At 39.0% G+C, this 21373-nt stretch overlaps 1 protein-coding gene across 1 annotated transcript in view; it reads right to left on the bottom strand.

The window, feature by feature from the left end:
- Positions 1 to 21373, bottom strand: part of TMEM232 (transmembrane protein 232) — a 161294-nt gene that overhangs the window by 97573 nt on the left and 42348 nt on the right. The window contains exon 8 of the mRNA XM_063295359.1: positions 10248 to 10426. Within this exon, the coding sequence (XP_063151429.1) occupies positions 10248 to 10426 (179 nt within the window). The remainder of the gene's footprint in view (positions 1 to 10247; positions 10427 to 21373) is intronic.

Here is a 21373-nt window from a genome sequence, read left to right as displayed (position 1 = left end):
TCATTATTTCCTCTAGCTATATCATATTTAAAAGGCTAACTTCAATATTCAGCCAATTAGCTAGCCAGTCAAATCAATTTTTATTTTCCTTAAGATGCTGTTTTATATTTATGCTTTTCACAAGTTTATGTTATATTACTGTAATAATTTTTGAATTTACACTGCTTAAATGATGCAGAATTTTAAAAATTACAGGCACTTTCATGTTCTAAAGTGATCTTTATAAACATTAAGTATGCTTTAGCTTCATACTGTTTTTATCTGTATGCAAATTTAATAAAGTGATTGCCTCAGATTTAAACAACTACTTAAGATTTCTTTAATTGGGGAGGCTGGTATATATTTTTGCAAGTAATTGTAGAAGGGAATTGTTCTCCTAACTTAGCAGACCGAAGCAGATCCATCAGCCCAGGACTTCAACCAATATTTTAATAAATATTGTGCACTGTAGGCCAATTTGGATCATTTAAGTTGTAGGGCCTGTGGGTTTCTATAGGTGCTATGGGTTTCGTATGTGGCTGCTTCTAGCAGGCAGTCTTAATTTCAAATAAAATACATGTACTTGAGATACAATGCACTGATACACAAGAATCTCATCAAATGAAGTCAACAGAAAGAAGCATCATTAGTTAGATGCCACTGAGTTGGGCTTGACTTCTGGGAACCACATGGACAAAATGTTCACATAGATTATAAAAAATAACATTAACAGGTATAACAATGAATAAAATAATTAGTATCCATGAAAAGAATTTTAAGCAATCCATAGATAATTTGTGTATTCTTATGAAATCCCCTATGAAACAGCCATAACAGACTGTTTTGATATCTTTCTCATCAAACAATGCTTTTTCTTAAATTTGCCCATTAGTGTTTTGTGATGTTTGTGTGTTCCCATTAATATTAAGGATTGTGTGGCATGTGTATGATGAATATATTCAGAGAAAATGCAGATGATGTCAGCCTTTATTATTATGTTGTTTAGTTACAACTCTAAAATGCCCTCTTTCTAAAGGGCTTTCATTTCCTTTGTCCATCTATATTCCAAAGCTTTCTCTGTGCTATAGGAATAAAAATGATTCATCAGTGTCAATGATCTATGGTAAGTTAATGATGCTATGGCAACATTTTATTTTCATTCAGAGTTAGTTATATGGCTTGGGTTCCAAAATAGAAAATAACATTCAGAAAAAGTGACCAGAAGTCGTTAACTCATATAGACTTCAAAAGGAAAGAAATGTTTCAAAATAACAGAACAAACTCTGCCTGTGTGAAGAAATGAAAAATGGTTCCAGGAGGTTCATTAACAAGATTGAAAGGCAGTGGCTAAAAAGCAAAGTTTGGGCCAAAGGCCTGAAAAACATAAGTAATCAAAACCAAAAGGGTTTATTTTGATTCTAGAAGAGAATTAAAACCAGTTTAATCTGTTTCACACACTTCTCTTTATTCTGCATTTCTCATCTTTGGAATCTCATATTGCTCTGCATTTCTTATATATGCTGGTATTGTCAAAAGTCATGAACTTCCAGATTCATCTTTAGTGCTTTCCCTTCTATAGCTGCTTGCATGCAAGTTTGCACGGAAACCAATTCTTTGGTCCAACTTGGTCTTATAGGACAAATTCAGTTCTTTCTGGAGGGAAGCCGTAGCAAATTATCTTTCTTGTTATAGCCTATCAGCCCAAGTACTAATAGCAATGGACTATTTCTGAAGGAAAGTAACACTTTTTAGTTCTTGATTTACAAACTGACAGATCCAATTTCCAAAATAATTCTTTAGGGAATTTCTACCTCAACCCTTCTGCTATTTCCAACTATTTTGGATGTACTTTCCCATTTACATGGAAAGGCATTCACATTAGCAAGATTTAATGCCCTATTCTTGAAACTTGCTAATAATAATATCCCCTATTTAGATCACCATGCTTGGAAGTAGCTGTTGAATCAATAGCACACATTCTGTTGTACTGTCCACTATATCAGCTCCGGTGTTCAATTCTGATACACGCTCTTCTTGACTAGAGTATGAGCTGGCCTAAGTCTGATATTGTACACTTCTTATTAGTAGACACCTCCACTGAAATTTCTAAGAAAGCTGCTAACTTTTGCTCTGTTGAAATGCCATTGTTTATACACATATATTGAAACACTTCACTGTATCTTATTGAATTTTAAGCTATTTTACCTGTTACTTCATCTCAGTTGGTCTTCCTCCTAATCCATTTTTTTACTCTCACTGTGATTTCCTTTGTTTTTTTTTTACCATAAATTTATAAGTTTAAAAAAAGATTCAATATTTTCTGCTTATATAAATAATGTGTACTATCCCCAAGCAGGATCCTGTCAGTATTGCAGTTCTGAAACTCAAGGTACTCCCTAGCTGTGACTGATCAAAAGAACTGTAATGAAAGCAGTAAGGAAAAACACAGATTTTTAAGGGGAAATAGCATCAGAAGCTTCAGCAAAGGATCGTTACCTTTTCATGGTGTTGGAGCTTGAGCACCTCAGTGATGCCATGAGCTAAACCATGAAGGGCCACCCAAGGCGGGAAGATCATGACAGAGAGGTCAGACTAAATGTGATCCCTGGAGAAGGTAACGGCAACCCACCCCAGTATTCTTGCCATGAAAACTACATGGATCAGTACAACCAGAGATATGTCGGTATACCATCGGAAGATGAGACTCCCAGGTCAGAAGATGGTCAAAATGCTACTGGGGAGGAACAGAGGATGAGCTCAACTAGCCCCAGATGGGATGACGCAGCTAGCTCAAAGCCGAAAGGACGGCTAGCGGCCGACAGTGCTGGTGGTGAATGGAAAATCTGATGTTCTAAGGATCAACACACCATTGGAACCTGGAATGTAAGATCTATGAGCCAGGGCAAATTGGATGTGGTTATTGGTGAGATGTCAAGATTAAAGATAGACATTCTGGGCATCAGTGAACTGAAATGGACTGGAATGGGCCACTTCACATCAAATGACCACAAGATCTACTACTGTGGACAAGAGGACCACAGAAGAAATGGAGTAGCTTTCATAATTAATAGTAAAGTGGCTAAAGCAGTGCTTGGATACAATCCAAAAAACAATAGAGTGATCTCAATTCGAATTCAGGGCAAGCCATCTAACATCACAGTGATCCAAATATATGCCCCAACCACAGATGCTGAAGATGGTGAAGTAGAGCGGTTCTATGAGGATCTGCAGCACCTACTGGACAATACGCCTAAAGAGACGTTGTTCTCATCACAGGAGACTGGAATGCTAAGGTGGGCAAGTCAGATGACACCTGGAATTACAGGTAAGTATGGCCTGGGAGAACAAAATGAAGCAGGACATAGGCTGATAGAATTTTGCCAAGACAATTCACTCTGCATAACAAACACTCTCTTCCAACAACCTAAGAGACGGCTTTATACATGGACTTCACCAGATGGACAACACCGAAATCAGATTGACTACATCCTTTGCAGCCAAAGGTGGTGGACATCTATACAGTCGGTAAAAACAAGACCTGGAGCTGACTGTAGTTCAGATCACGAACTTCTTCTTGCACAATTTAGGATCAGACTAAAGAGATTAGGGAAGACCCACAGATCAGCTAGATATGAGCTCACTAATATTCCTAAGGAATATGCAGTGGAGGTGAAGAATAGATTTAAGGGACTGGACTTAGTAGATAGGGTCCCGGAAGAACTATGGACAGAACATTGTTCAGGAGGCGGCAACAAAATACATTCCAAAGAAAGAGAAAACCAAGAAGGCAAAATGGCTGTCTGCTGAGACACTAGAAGTAGCCCAAGAAAGAAGGAAAGCAAAAGGCAACAGTGATAGGGGGAGATATGCCCAATTACATGCAAAATTCCAGAGGTTAGCCAGAAGGGATAAGGAATTATTTTTAAACAAGCAATGCGCGGAAGTGGAAGAAGACAATAGAATAGGAAGGACAAGAGACCTCTTCCAGAAAATTAGAAACATCGGAGGTAAATTCCAGGCCAAAATGGGTATGATCAAAAACAAAGATGGCAAGGACCTAACAGAAGAAGAAGAGATCAAGAAAAGGTGGCAATAATATACAGAAGACCTGTATAGGAAGGATAACAATATCGGGGATAGCTTTGACGGTGTGGTCAGTGAGCTAGAGCCAGACATCCTGAAGAGTGAGGTTGAATGGGCCTTGAGAAGCATCGCTAACAACAAGGGAGCAGGAGACGATGGTATCCCAGCTGAACTGTTCAAAATCTTGCGAGATGATGCTGTCAAGGTAATGCATGCTATATGCCAGCAAATTTGGAAAACACAAGAATGGCCATCAGATTGGAAAAAATCAACTTATATCCCCATACCAAAAAAGGGAAACACTAAAGAATATTCAAACTATCGAACAGTGGCACTCATTTCACATGTCAGTAAGGTAATGCTCCAGATCCTGCAAGGTAGACTTCAGCAATTCATGGAGCAAGAATGGCCAGATGTACAAGCTGGGTTTAGAAAAGGCAGAGGAATTAGGGACCAAATTGCCAATATCTGCTGGATAATGGAAAAAGCCAGGGAGTTTCAGAAAAGCATCTATTTCTGTTTTATTGACTATTCTAAAGCCTTTGACTGTGTGGACCATCACAAATTGTGGCAAGTTCTTAGCGGTATGGGGATACCAAGTCATCTTGTCTGCCTCCTGAGGAATCTGTATAACGACCAAGTAGCAACAGTAAGAACAGACCACGGAACAACGGACTGGTTTAAGATTGGGAAAGGAGTACGGCAGGGCTATATACTCTCACCCTACCTATTCAACTTGTACGCAGAATGTATCATGCAACGTGCTGGGCTTGAGGAATCCAAGGCTGGAGTTAAAATCGCTGGAGGAAACATTAACGATCTCAGATATGCAGATGATACCACTTTGATGGCTGAAAGCGAAGAGGAACTGAGAAGTCTTATGATGAAGGTGAAAGAAGAAAGTGCAAAAGCTGGCTTGCAGCTAAACCTCAAAAAAACCAAGATTATGGCAACCAGCTTGATTGATAACTGGCAAATAGAGGGAGAAAACATAGAAGCAGTGAAAGACTTTGTATTTCTACAGTAGGTGCAAAGATTACCGCAGATGCTGACTGCAGTCAGGCAATCAGAAGACTTTTAATCCTTGGGAGAAGAGCAATGACAAATCTCGATAAAATAGTTAAGAGCAGAGACATCACACTGACAACAAAGGTCCGCATAGTTAAAGCAACGGTATTCCCAGTAGTAACTTATGGCAGTGAGAGCTGGACCATAAGGAAGGCTGAGAGAAGGAAGATAGATGCTTTGGAACTGTGGTGTTGGAGGAAAAACCTGAGTGCCTTGGACTGCAAGAAGATCAAACCAGTCCATACTCCAGGAAATAAAGCCAGACTGCTCACTTGAGGGAATGATATTAAAGGCAAAACTGAAATACTTTGGTCACATGATGAGAAGACAGGACACCCTGGAGAAGATGCTGATGCTAGGGAGAGTGGAAGGCAAAAGGAAGTGGGGCCGACCAAGGGCAAGGTGAATGGATGATATTCTAGAGGTGACGGACTCGTCCCTGGGGGAGCTGGGGGTGTTGACGACCAACAGGAAGCTCTGGTGTGGGCTGGTCCATGAAGTCATGAAGAGTCAGAAGCTACTGAACGAATAAACAACAACAAAGCATCAGAAGAGTATGTTTGAAGTGTATGTCCATTCTAAGTGTGAAGCAACTGATATAATAGCAGTATATAATACCCGTATAAATCCAGCCTATGAATTTAATGAGGTTGAGGAAAGAAACAGAAATGTAAATAATGCCTTTGCCTGAAGCAGCACAGGCAAGGAGTGTAAGAGATGCAGTGGAGAAAACATATTTAGAAATGAAAAAATCAAGTGGATGCATTATTCTTCCTCACAGTCACTGTGCTTTATACAAACTGGTGCTGCACTTGCATGGAGCTTAGAAATGCTTGGCAGGAGCTCTACTCCCTGCATGCTCCTAGCTCCTACTAATTTCTGTTTTCTTCTTCAGTTACCACAGAGGTAACATGCTTTGTTGAGGTTCTTCAGGGTATTTATTTTACTTTGTGGTAATTCTTTCTTACTGGGGAATATTTCATGTTTCTTTCTGTTAGGCCTTGCAGCACAGAGATCCATCAATATGGAACAATCAAATCTGCCTTCCATCTCAGTCAGGATATCATTCGGTATACATTATTCCAACCTTAGAATGCTGTTTGAAAGACCCTTGATTTCCTTTAAAAAACTGGTGGATTTCTGGGGAGAGTAGCTCCCATTCACATGCTTCCAGGGGCCATGCAAGAGTCTGGGGCTACATCTTCAAAGATGTTTTAAATGGACTGAACTGTCATAAGACTCTGCTATGGTCTGACTGAGCAATTCCCAGTTTCTACAGGGTCACTCCATGAAAATGATGGCAACTTATATACACTATCTTTTCCTCCAAATCCCCTCACAGGACTATATTGAGCAGCTGTTCAACTTTTATCTAACACTACAGGCTCTAGCTGCAGGCCCAGAAGGACCCCATCTTTCATTTTATAAGCACCTATCCTCCTCCAAATAATAAAACATTTGCTTACTTATCTGTAACTGTAGTTCTCTGGATGATCATATGTAAATTCACACCACTTATTTTCCTTCCACAGATATTTGTATATGTTAACAGGTGCAAAGATTTCATATAGCTTTTACTGAAAAAGACCTTTGATTCCCTCTTCAGAAGAATGGCTAACTAAACTGTGGGAGTATACTCGATGTCCAGAATAACTTTGTATTTTAAAAAAAAAATCTGACATCATACGGGTCCTAATCTGCCAAGTCTGCATGTGTTTGGGCCCATCCTTCCAATAACTACTTCTGTACAGTATTTGCACACTGGAATTGACTATAACTTATGTTATTCACATTATGTTTTGAACAATAAGCTAGTTGCTCAAACATGTCTGAAAAGAAAGAAGATTCAACAATTTGTTCCATTCAGTTGCTCTCTAAAGGCAATGATCAAGTCAGCCTATGAATACTGGAAGCAGTGCTAAGTCTTACTGATTTCATTTTGCAAATGCTTTACTGCAGAGACATGATTATAATTAGATGTGCACAAACTAAAGGGGACATGTAAGCAATAAAAGCCATCATTAAGAACTTCTGCAATTGCAGCAGAAAAGTGACGAAAAAGCCAAACTCTCCATAGGGGATCAAAAGCCAAATTTGATACATGTCACCAGCAAAACTGGAAATATTAATGCTGAGCAGCAGAACACTAAGAAAACACTCCTAAGTTGTGCAATGGGTAGGTAAATAATGATTAAAGAATGCACCAATACAACTCTGAAGGGAACATGTCTTAAAGCAACAGAATGTTTCCTCGTGTATTAAGTCTATGCAACCCATGAAACTGTAGAACTGTTGACTTATTAGGAATGGGAACTCCACTTCATGCCAATACCAAGGTAGTGTTTGGGGAAGGAAGCATCTCACAACTTGGTTATTACTGAGAATTAACTCAGGTTGTTCAAAGAGAAAAAAAAATACATCAAGCAAATCCACCATTAGTCCTATTTAACACACTTTTTATATTCCACAGCAATTCACTGTAATTTTTAAGTAACAAAGGCTAACATTTTTGAAAAGTTAAATTAAAGCCAACCCTGTGGTTTAACTTACTGTATTTCATATTAAAGCAAGTTTTCATCCTGGAGTAACTGAGAAACAAAGTTATCAAATCAAATCTTTATTATGGTCAAAGACCAGCACAGAAAAGCAAAGTTAAGTTTAACTATACAGTAATAATAGCAATAAAAACAAGGTCATTACTCAAGTGTAAGTACCCTCCCTAAAGACTTAGTATTTTCTGAAAAATGTGAAAAAAGAAAAGAAAAAGGACAGGCAGAGAGTGGTTATATTTTTAAGCATTCTATTCTATTGCATTTATGAAAAAATGTAGTATGTCCTGCTGCATCCTATAATTCACTATCTCAGATAAACAGATACCTATGGATAATATTTCCCAGCATTACTTTAGGTCTCCATCTTGAAAACATCCAGTTATGGGTAAATTCCTTAACTTCAATGCACCACCTAACCATTAGCATTTTCAGGTTCATTAACAAAGACTACATTTCTCAGAACATGGAGCATTTTCTTTTCTTTTTTCCTTTCTTTTGCTTACCAATATTAAGGCAACAAATTAGAAATAAATGCAAATACTCACTGTTATAGGGATAATAAGAATAATAGTGATCCAAATTAGCCATAACACTTCCATTTGGTCTTATAAAAAGTTCAATGGGTTTAATGTATCTAGAAATATAATTCTAGTACTGTGCATAATACTTCGCAGAGGAAAAAGGCAAAAACAAACAAACAAGCAGATCTCCATATTTTAGAATTTACAAAGATTTGCTTACACAGAAACACTAGAAATAACTTGTTATCTTGAATTTGTTTCACTAAGTTATGTTGATGTTGTGGATCCTTGGATATTGCCATTATAAATACTGTCACGGCTACTAGCCTGGAGGCAACATATGGTCTATCAGGCAATTAAGCAGAGATGGGTGTTCTTTATATGGACAAGTCACTCAATAAAGAGCCAGACCAGAATCAGCAAAGTATCTCTTGATGCCTGGGCAAATAGTTACAGTACTGCCTTCCACTGCTCAGTGTCATGACCCCGTTGCAAGGCACAAAGAGCCTCACAACGTGGATCATGATCATTAAGGAAAAGAGGAAGGAGATAATTAAAACAGTGCTTAATCCAAGCACCCAAAGCACCCACACCCATGGACTCATATACAGCTGAAAAGAAGGGCTTCAGATAAGCAGCGATAAGCCGCACCTGGTGCCCTGGAGGACACACCGGAACCAAGAGGACAAGGAAAGACACCGGGAAAACGCCCACACAGCCATCAAGGAGCCCATCAAGAGGGATTGGGGACAATGAAGGGTGGAGGAGCACGGGACCCCGCAAGAGGGTATAAACAGGGCGCCTCACCACCGCACCCCCGTTCCCGTTTTTCGTTCTGTCAGCCACCATTCCAATAAACCGGAAATCCTTAATACCTATTAAGTGAGTCCGTGCCTTATTGCGAAGCGAGACTGACCCTGACACTCAGTGAGATTACTCTAGTAACTCCCCTATCAAGGTATTGACACTGTGACTAAGCCCCCGAACTTCTGTCCAGAGTTTCCAGATCCTCAACATCATGTAGAAGCCTCATTAGAGATATGCAGATTTCAAGGGATGCTTTGCCTTGTTAAAAGATTAAGCTAAGCATCTTCTTAAAGCTGCTGAGCAAAACAGGGTGACCTCCCCCTAGCATCACACTCCCTTGCTTCGCACTGCTGTTTGTCATCTAAAATGTCTAATTGCAGCTTGAATCATGCCACATTTTTTTCATGCTCCCTCAGCCATTCAGTGGAAATGAAACTCATGGCTCTACATAAATTAAAGTTACCATGGAAGGTGTTTTAAATGGAAGCCATGCACAACCAGCTGATATTCAGCTGTCTCATAACCTGAGTGGGCATTCCTCCATACTGTTAAATATAAGAAATACAAAGTAATCCTCAAAGATAATTGCTCTATTCCTCCATTATGCCAACTTTTAAACCCACCAAAAAGATCTCAGACCAAAATCATAGAACAAGGATATCATTAGCTTTTCTATAAATCCATATAATTTTGTATATCTGAATAGGTTCTTCTTAACAAAATAGCTTAACATTAAGCATAAGGCAAAGTTCCAATAAGTGCAGTTCGCAATTAGAGCTTGTTGAGGCTTCAATTAACAGAAGCAATCAAGAATACAATTCCAACATAAAATTAATTGTAAGCATGCAAAATTAGTTTTATTACACTTTGCATAAAGAGCACCCAAAATTAAAGGCAAGTATCGGTCCCAGAAGAATGATTGGCATATTCCACTGCAGCTTTAGTAATGTGACAATTACTGTACTTGGAAATCATGAAATGAAATTGCTATCAATAACAGACATAATTTAATAAAAGTAAACTGGTAAAATGTTCTAGCCAAAAAGACAGAAACATTTTCTAGATAAAGTGAAGCAATACAAAGTACATAAATTGCTTCTCTTTCTGGCACAAAAATTGTGAATCTCTTTGACAGGCAACTTCAGGGTGATTAACATTTATGCATAAATGTTATTTAACATTTCAGTACAAAAACTGTTTTCATCAAGATTATATCAAGTTATAAATTTGCCCTTACCAGTTTTCCTGATGAAGCTGTTCCTTATAGAATAGGACATGCATGAGGACTTCATCTATTTCGGAGCTGCTATTATGTACACAAACCCAAACAAGAAGGCTGTGCCAAAGAAATGGCTTAATTCTGAATTGCTTTTGTTTGGAATTTAACTCAGCTGCTGTGTTGGTATTCGTGGATATCTACCAAAAAAAGTTAAATCCATTAATAAGCAGTGGCTTATTCTCTTCAAAAATTTGCATCTCTTTTTTACATAATAATATTTTATTTTATTAGTATTATATTCTCATGCAGAATTCCTCTAATTTCATTTTCAGTACGTATTTGTGTGCATTTTGTTGTTTTTCCTTTAAGAAAAGACCCAAGAACAGCCAAAAGAATAAAATCCTTCATTTGCTGATTCATTATGTTATCTGATGTTAGTATTTCATTGTATTGCATTCATTTTTAAGTAGAACTGTGTCTGGACTCCCCATGCTTCCTGATTTGGACTTCTACTCCATCTTGCGACAGTCTGGGATGTAACCATTGTAACTTGTTTCCAATTCCAGACTGTAAATCAAGAAAAATGGAGCTGTACCCATTATTATCTATCATTGAAAAATCATGATTTCTTAATGGTGGCTATAACATTTGTAGATTTTATCAGCATAGGATAAAATTTGCAGATAAGTTATATCATTGGGGTGGGGGATGAAAATTTCCAAATGTTGGAGAAATTGGTGCATAGGAGTTTCAAGCTATACAGCCTTTTATCTATAATAACTGCTGGCTCAGATCACTTCCATAGGAATCTCAAAAGTCCAAGGAATACTTGGCCTGCACAGTTTGACTGAGTTCTGTTTTCACCACCAACCTTGTTCTCTTTGATGGCACTGCCTAATATGCTAATATGAACCCCCACACACACGCCACCTATTACAAAGTTTTCTTGGGTTCGCCAATTTTTATCACCAATTTATCTGCAATTTTGTGCAAATAACATTGCCTTTGACTGATTTATTAAAAACGAAAGGGGAAAGGGGAAACGTGTAAAGTCACAAGCCCTGGAGTGCAGTTAAATTGGACCACTGAATGTCAAACCACCTTCGAACATCTTAAGGCACTTTTTACAGCGGAACCCATATTGAAGCATGCTGACCCTGAGCAACCGTTCATAATCCAGGTAGATGCATCAGATATGGCAGTGGGGGCAATGCTCCTACAAAAAGACCCTCACGGCACTTTGCACCCCTGTGCCTACTTGTCTCATAAATTCACTGACACTGAGCGCAGATGGCATGTGTGGGAGAAATAAGCTTCACTGTAAAATCAGCCCTTGTAGCCTGGCAGCACCTTTTAGAAGGAGCTCAACACCCATTTGAAGTTTGGACTGATCATAAAAACTTAGAAGCCTTATGGATACCTAGAAAATTAAATGCCAAGCAGCTCTGGTGGGCTCAGTTTTTTAGTTGGTTCAATTTCTAACTTATTTTCCAGGCAATAAAAAAATTTAGCGGATGCTCTCTCTCGCCTTCCTCAGCACAATAGCCAACAAAGAGAAATTATTGATACTGTTTTTTCTTCCACACAGCTGGGCCTAACCACTGTAACTCTCTGTCAAACTGTGGCAGAGAAAGTGGAAATGCATAATGAGTTGCAACAAGAGTTGCAAGTGGCTATCCAATCTGATACTTGATTACAAAATAATAAATCTACCTTAACCAAACAAAATGGCTTCTGGTACTTTGCTGAGAAACTGTATATCCCTGAGCTGTTACGTGCTAAAATTTTACAACACTCCCATGATGATAAAATGGCTGGTCATTTTGGCTTTGTCAAAACCTTGCACTTAATACACTGCCAATTCTGGTGGCCCACTTTACGAAAGGATGTCAAAGACTATGTTGCTAGCTGCCCTATTTGTGCTAGATCTACAAAGAAAGGTTGAAACCCTCAAGGGTTTCTCCAACCTGTAGCTAACCCATCTAGACCATGGAAACAGATTGCCATGGACTTTATTGTGGACTTACCTGAAAGCAAAAACAAGATAGCCATCTGGGTAGTTATAGATTTGTTCTCCCAACAAGCTCACTTTGTACCATGTACTAATATCCCTAAAGCTCCCCAACTCGCAAAGCTATTTCTGCAACACGTGTCCCGATTACATGGATGTCCTGAACGTGTGATGTCAGACTGTGGAATTCAATTCACTTCAAAGTTCTGGAAATCTTTCTTAAAACTATTTGGCACCAAACAAGCATTAAGTTTGTCGAACCATCCACAAACAGACAGATCAACTGAATGGGCTAACTCTACTCTCCAGCAATTCCTCAGCTGCTACATTAATTATCAGCAGGACGATTGGGTTGACCTCCTTCCCTTCACCGAGGTCTCTTATAATAATGCAGTACATCAAAGTACTGGACTCACCCCCTTCCAAATAGTTAATGGCCAGGATTTCGTCCCTATCCCCGAACTACCACTCTCTCCACCTGAAAATTGCTCTGCAGCAGACTGATGCAAAAAGATAGCTTCAACCTGGCCAATCATTCAGCAAGCTCTGACCAAAGCTCAAAAGACCTATAAAGAATTTGTGGATCATAAACTCTCTCCTGAATGGCCCATGAAAATTGGGGACAAAGTTTACCTTTCCACCAAATTCCTCCATTCTCCTCAACCCTCAAAAAAGTTAGGACCCAAATTTATAGTACCTTTTCCTATTACCAAAATCATTAACCCTGTCACTGAACAACTGCAACTTCCACACAATTTAAAAAGAATTTACCCTGTCTTTCATTGCAGCCTTTTGAAACCACTTCGTGACTCGCCACGATGGTACCCAACTTTGTCCGTGCCACCTCCTATTATGATTGACGGTGAGCAACACTTTGAAGTTCAAGAAATTTTGGATGCTCCTAAGCATTGTGGCTCTTTACTATACTTAAGTTTGCTGGAAACATTTTCCTGATAATGAATGGGTTTCTAGTCATCATGTTAATGCACCTACTTTACTAAGAAAATTCTATACTAAATACCCTAACAAACCTACTACTTAATTACTTAATTCTTCCATTTATCCTACCACTTCTTCTTTTTCTTTCCTAATTGTGTATATAGTTGTTATTTTTTCTAGGTGAGTGGTATGTCATGCTCCCCAAACATTCCCAGAATATCTGATTGGATTCGCATGCATGAATGGAGTTAACACATGTTGGGACTTGCAGGTCAGTAGAATTGGGAAGGGGAACACACCAGGAGTGTGAAAGCATCTTGTTTGGACTATCTCTGGCATCCAAGGTCAAGCTGCCGAGCCATTGGAGACATCTGCATGGACCTGAACTAACTGGCATGAAGAAGGGTGTGGACTGAGTCAGACCACAGCCTTGGTTTTTTATAGTTACTTTATCTATCTCCACATATACTACCCTGTAATCTGATCTGACAGACGGCATAAGAATGCATTACATACTTTAAGCATGTTTACCATATACATGTAATCCAAAAGATTCTCAGGAATCTTTGCATTACTGTAAAAGATGTGGGGAGGGGATATAGCTTTTTGATTGTAGGATGTTTCCCCTAAATATATTGTGCCATAAGCAACTACTGGGGTCACATTAGGGATCATCCACAACAAAAAGATAAAAAACAACTACTCCAGAAGTTTTAATTAAAATTTCTTTTTAATTAAATGCAAATAATGTTATGAAATTTTATACAAATTAACAGAACGCATCATTTGAAATTTGTCAGGGTTAGGGTTAACAATGAGAACATCTGGATCAAGATTACCTAGTTTTAGATACAAAAGCTTGTGTCTCAATATCACTATTTCACTTAATGATTGTGATTCCATCTGTCACTTATTCAAATAATAAAGGATAAAACTTCAGTGGCAACTGTTTCAATAAAGCAGAAATATTAATTTGTACTGATTTCTCTATAATCTTGCGTGTTTAATATTTTAATAGAAAAGTATAAAACAAACAAATATTAGAGCTCTAAACTTACTTTTCCCTACATATGGCCCAACTACAACTTTGTGCTGTCTACAACTTCTATAATTGGGGGGAATACTTGATTTATATGTTTGTTTTATCACTGTTATGCTCAAATAACATTGTAGGCTAGGAATAGGGAGACTTGCTTGTATTGGTTCAACATATGAATTAAAAAAGAAGCCCAATATTCTTAATCCAGTTTAGTAATCTTTTTTTAATAAGAATTTTATTAAGTTTGAAACAAAGATAAAAACTACAAAAAAGAAAAAAAGAAGTCCCCGGTTTAGTAATTTTGAATACAAAGAAAAGTGTCCTCACAAACACTTGTGCCTTAAGTTTTTACATGTAGTCCATCCTCATATCAATCATGGAGGTTGAATTATAGATGAAATCCACCTCCATATTTCAGTTCCATATTACAGCCTGCTTTTATAAGTCTATTTTTATTTTCCTCATTTAAACAACTGCCATTCTTTTGGCATAATTTCAAATCTCTCTATAAAAAGTAACAGAGCAGAAAAGATTTCAGAGACATTATTGAAGAGACAGCTAAAAATATCAGGGTGGTGATTCAATTACTATTAATTGAGCTCAGTTTCTATAATATATTAAATTGTGCTGTGCAATAAATTATTCCTCAAACTTTTCAAAATTAAAGAACACATCTCTGTAGCACCGTCTAGGAAGCCAGGAAGAGTGAATGATCTCTAACAGGAGCCCTAGGTCATTTAAAACAAAATAACTTCCAGTCCATAATCTATCCTTTGAGTTTTCCTTTCCAACTCGTGCTAAAATATACAGAAGAGCTGCTCTAGACCCTGCACTGCATTAACACAAGCACTGTGAGATCAGGATACTAATAAAGGCCTCTCTGTAAGCAGGGGTGGCACCACTTTGAATCAGCACTGTTATTGCACATCTCCATGAGCTGTGGGACTTTCAGTCAGTCAATTAAGTGCAGGACTTAACTGTATCAACTGCTGCTCTGGGATGAATGCAGGCTCGCTTTGTTTCTTCTGTGCTAGGAGGTGGAGGGTTCTCCATTGGCAGGAACTCATGCTTTGTCCCATCTCCCAAATCACAGGATTTCCTATCTCCTCCTGAAGCAAAGGCACCATAGTGTCTTACCATAAACTGATGGGAAAACTGACATCTCAAAGAAACTTGCATTTCTTCTGGAGCAGCAGCTAAGCCAGTAAGTACTTAATCTTTGCTTTCTGAATATCCCTTTCTCACTAAAACAAGTGTTCAGGCTGAAAGCTAGATATAAACTGTGTATTTAGAGAACAGGACATTTACATTTGATGTTCTATAGATCTATGATGCTGCATGTTTGAAGCATGCACAGACCTATTTTCAATCAGAATATATCAGGCATCTCCAAGCTATGCTAGACTTTTACCTACTTTAGCTAATTCACTTTTTTTTTAAAGTAACTAACTGAAGGATTATGAGCCAGTTTGGTCTAGTGCTTAAGGCTCCAGACAAGAAGCCAAGAGACTGTCAGTTCTAGTCCTGCCTTAGGCATGAAAGCTGGCTGGGTGACTTTGGGCCAGGTACCCTCTCACAGCCCACAATGTCAGGCTTGGGCAATAAGATGGTCAGTCAATTCCTGCCGCAACCAATGGATCAACATTTGGTTGATCCAAAAGAAGCAGACCCTGCACATGTGGGGAAAATGTTAGGAAGAAAAAAAAATTGAAGGATTATATTTTGATGTCCAACACATTGCAGGGGGACATTTTAAAGATGATTGGAACAGACAATATAGGTTTAGATGGACAGTCTAGCATACTATTGAAGCAGTTCCCTGCGTTCCTAATATATGCAGCATTACTATGAGGTCTCTTAAATTTGTTTTATCTGGGCAAAAAGTAATGTTTACCATGGCAGTACAGCTGACGAGAAAAACTCCAGCAGCCAATATCATGGTTCACTAAAAGAAATCACCCATGGCCATGCAGGGTGTTGTGGGAGAAGGATATCTGCAACCATGCAGAATAGCAGACATCAAATCTGTCAGCAACGTACAAGTGTAATGTTGCTGGTTGGCTAAGCAGAACCTGCTGGCATTAGAAACATATGTTACAGCAGCAGCGAATGATTTTTTTTTAGAAAATTTTATTAAAGCATTTTCAAAATATACATAAAAACTAAAAAGATTGAAACAAAGAAACCTACAAAGAAAAAGAAACTAGAAAGATGTGAAAAAACACAAAACAAACTACTACAAACTGACTTCCAACTTTTTATAACAAAGACGTACATAAATCAATATCAATCTCTTACTCCAATTCATATTATAGTAAACATTATTTATATAAAGCATTTAAATTCTCATTATTACATTCCTTTCTAACAAAATTACCCTCCCAACTAAAGAAAAACATATAAAACTCTTCAAACATAATTGGGAACCTAATATAGTAACAAACACGACCCTTCTTCACTATAATTTGCTCCTATCTGCCAACTAAATATTAACCAAAATATAGAAATTATCCAAACAACATAATCATTTATCTAAACCCTTTAAAAAAAACCATCCTGATAACCACATTTAAACAATAACCTAGGCATTTACCAAAAATGTAAGAATTTTCAAAACAGCATAACCATTTATCCAAACCTTTAAGAAACCATCCTGATAAACACATTTAGACAATTATCCCACTTCAAAGTAAACCAAGGCATTTACATGTCTCAGTATTATGTACAGAGCTTTCTCTTTGTCAATTTCAAATTCTACAACCTGCTTTAAAAAGCCCAAGTATTAAGATAATCTGTACAGCATCTTCCAACAAAATGGATAACCGCTCAACTTTATCAAAAAGTGCCTCACCACCCAGCCCACTACAACCCAACCAATAAAAGCTATGAAAAGGATAACACTACCATACATCAGAAACATCTCAGAAACCACCAACAGACTGTTACAACCGCATGGCATCACCGTACCACATAAACCAACTAAAACTCTTCAAAACATATTAAGCAACCCAAAAGACCCAATAGCCCAAGAAGAAAAAACAGCAGTTATTTACAACATACAGTGCAAAGACTGTAACAGCCACTATGTAGGACAGACAGGCAGAAGACTAGCAGAGCGCATCCACGAACACCAACTAGCAGTCAGAAGACACAATGAAAACTCTTTAATCTTACAACACATGGACAGTCTCAACCATAGTTTCAACTGGGAAACTGTGAGCATCCTAAACCAAGCCAAATCCAAAAATGCCAGAGAATTCCGGGAAGCCTGGCACTCAGACAAAGCAGCCATCAACAGACACATAGAGGTAAACAACATTTACATACCACTCAAAAGAGACAATAGAAAAGCCAAAAGACCAGTACACTCCCTTGCCAGCAATCAACACCCAGATATACAAAAATCAACACTAGGATTAATACCAGATGAACCATCAAACAGCACAATACACCCTAATCAAGGAACTATTAACTCAGGCAATCAACCAAGCAGCAAACAACAGCCCAATCAAAGAACTCCCAAGGAGAGAACAACACCCTACCAACACAAGCAGGGCAAGCCATGGTATATAACCTGAGAGCAAGGCCCTCTCCCTGTTCGCACTGAAGATGTTGCCTAGTCTGGCAATGAAACATCTGCAAGAAAATAACAAGGCTCAGAGAGCACGAAGGACTTCACAGCCCAAATATTTGTCCAAAATCTTCCAGGCTCTAGAGTTTAATTCTCTTTCTTGATCATGGTGTGGTGGCAACACTGTCTTCTTATTTTCAACTTTTGACAACTCAATTTTCCTTTGACTATTTAAACGTAAGTCACCAATTCTCATCTTTTTCTTTGGAGAAACCACTTTACTCTTAAGGTAGTTTTCAGCCTTATCAGTTTCTATCGATTCTTGTGACAATTTGGACTCCACAAATTCTGAGAAATGCTCCAAGACTTGAATAACAGAGATCTTTAAATATCAAATTAATTTCCTCCATATTTCTTAACAGTAAGATAGATTATGGCACCCTCTAGTGTCTCAGAAAGGTAAAATCATTAACACTGTAACTGAACACTCTCTCCAGCCTTTTTATCTCCAGTGTGGCCAATCAGGAAAATAAAAAGTAATAACGAACAGCATTCCCATGGGAAAGTGAAAGCAAATAGATCAGAACTCCAATCTGCAGATTCAATGAAGAAGAGAAAGTTTTATATTCCTCAAAAATCATTTTAATAAAAAAGCAATAAAAAAACAAAATTCTTTAGATCTCAATTTAACAAATCATATAGAAAAGCCAAACGACCAAGTTAATAATTTTCAAAAGTAATGAGAGTCACCAAGATATTCCACATTTCTTTGTTATAGAAAGCCTCTCTTTGGTAAAATTCAAACAAAAAAGACTTAGGGCTGTAGAAATGGGGTGGGTAGCTTTAAGGTCCATTATGGCTTCAGAGTGGCTTGGGAAGAAGATGACAGCCCGGCCTCCCAGCTGATCGCTTACCAGTAAACTACAAAATGCCATTTTGTGGTCTTCTGGGTGTGACCAGCTGTCTGGAGAACACATGGGGTGATTCCTGGGGTTCTCCTTAATCCGGAGAACACTTCTAGGCTCCAAGGAAGACTGCCTGAGCCCAAGAAAAAAAGCCACTCTGACAGATCAGTCCACAGACAGCAGAAAAAAACAGCTCAAGCCACCATGTCCCCACCTGAAGTCCAGCAGCAGCGAATGATTTTTTAACAGCAAACGATCTTACAAGGCACTATAAATCAGGAGTTGTCATTTCCAGAAGCAAAACTGGTTCTGTTAATTTGGAACCTGAAGTTTAGACTCTACCTCTGTCTTTGTCTGTGGTCCTGAGAAACCCTCTTGTCCTTCCATGCTTTTATTTCAGAGTACATGTCAAGGCTGCCTCTCAGTTCAAAGGAAAGGTTCAAAGGAAAGATTGAACGTGGTTATTTGAGGGACTGCCCAACAGTTTCTACCCACCCAGTAAGATTGGGCAGAGTGGCTGTGTTCCAGGTCCCTTCAATTAAACAATATCATCTATCAGGACCTAGGTCACACACCTTCTCTATTGCACTACCTAGAAGAGCATTCCTTCAGACACTCATATGACTCCTACCTGCAATTGTTCTGAAACTCTTTGAAAACCTGCCTTTGCTCTAAGGCAGTGTTTTTCAAACTTGGCAACTTTAAGTTGAAGTCCATGCATCTTGCCAAGTTTGAAAAACACTGCTCTAAGGCATGGGGTTAGGGTGGTTGACATGCCTCTATTAGTTTTTCTGGTGTGTTGGGTTTGTTTTCTCTGGCATGCTTTTATTTCTCCTTTTCCTTTTATTGTTTCCTACTTCTACACTGTAAGGTCCCTGGAGTTGTCTGGAAGTCAGGAAGCCTCTAAATACAATAAAATGAATAAAACTTCAGATGGTCTTCAAATTTGTTATGTAGGCAGTCCAATTAAATTTAAAAGCTGCAAGACAAGCATTTGTTTTTTATTAAATTTATATAGCTGCCCATCTCACTTCCGTGGCTCTGGGTGGCTTACAATGTTAAAAAACTAAAAAATCCAAAAAAACATAAGAAGGTCATTAAAACATTAAAACTATAAAAACTATAAAAATGTATAAAAAACCTGTGGGAGAACACCATTCATTTTCCTAACAATACAACCACTGTGTAGGTTTGACACCAACATCACTGGATCCCTAAGCTAGACAGCAAAGCCAGTCTTCAGGCTCTTCCAGAAGTCCAACAAGGTAAGGGGCAGTATAATCCCAGGGGGATGATGTTCCAAAAGGCGGGTACTGCAGCAGAAAAGGTTCTCCTCCTGGATCCCATCAGATGATATTCCTTCTTGGGCAGGACCTGCAACATACCCTTTCTGCCAGACCTGATGGGACAGGTAGATGTGATAGGGGAAAGGCTCTCCCTCAAATACCCTGACCACATGCCGTGTAGGGCTTTATAAGTCAATACTAGCATTTGAATTTAATGTGGAAGCAAAATGGTAGCCAATGTAGCTTGCAGAGCAGAGATGTAACGTGCGCTGATCTAGGTGTGCACATAACAGCCCACACCACCACATTTTGCAACAGCTGAAGCTTCTGGATGCTCTTTAAAGGCAGCCCAATGTAAAGCACATTACAGTAATCCATGCAGGAGGTGACCAGGGCATGAGGGACCGTGAGTAGGGCCCCTCAGTCTAGGAATGGGTGCAACTGGCACACAATACAAAGTTGTGCAAAGGCCCTCCTAGCCACAGCTGCCACCTACTCATTGAGCATGAGTTGTGAGTCTAGGAGAACCTCCAGATTGCACACGAGGTCTGTTTGGGGCAGTGCAACCCCATCCAGCACCAAGGATGGCATAGTCCTAGAAATGGAGGGCCCCAAAACCCAAAGCCACTCAGTCATCCCAGGTTTCAGTTGAAGCCTGTTGTTTCCCATCCAGACCCTCACAGCCTCCAAACACCAGGACAGCATTGCTTAATTTGCCAGGAACACAGATATACAATTGGGTATCATAAGCATACTGATGATACTTTAGCCCATGGCGACAGATGAGCTCACCCAGCAGTCTCATGTAGTTATTGAATAGGAGGAGAAACAACACCAACCCCTGTGGCATCCCACAAAGTAGGGGTCGAGGGTGGGACCTCTCGCTCCTGATCAACAGCAACTGGAACAGGCCACAGAGGAAGGAAGAGAACTAGTAGAATACAGTGCCACCCACCCCCAACCCCCACAGCCGGTCCAAAAGGATACCATGGTCAATGGTATCAAAAGCTGTCAAGAGATCAAATAGAACAAAGATGGATGCACTACCCCCATCCTGCTCCCACCAGAGATCACTTAAAAGTACAACCAATGCTGTTTCAGTCCCATACCCAGGTCTGAAACCTGACTGAAAGGGATCCAGATAATCTGCTTCATCCAGGGTCCTCTCTCTAATAGGACTAGAAAGCTTCAGAAAATACAGAAAATGAGACAAGGCGTTCTAACAGCCAGGAACCACGCTGAGACAAGGAATAGGTCTCTAGTGTTTTATTACTGCTACATTAGACAGAAAATCCTAACAAACTGAAGAAGCGTGGGAAAAACCCAGACAGATGAACCCCAAAAGTTAAGGCGGATCTGATCTGTGTCTCTTTGAATGGCTGCTTAACTCCTC

This window comes from Candoia aspera, chromosome 2 (genome assembly GCF_035149785.1).
Source record: "Candoia aspera isolate rCanAsp1 chromosome 2, rCanAsp1.hap2, whole genome shotgun sequence".
NCBI classification, from domain to species: Eukaryota; Metazoa; Chordata; class Lepidosauria; order Squamata; family Boidae; genus Candoia; species Candoia aspera.
Note: the sequence above shows the minus strand (reverse complement) of the source record. Positions and strands in the feature narration are given on the sequence as shown.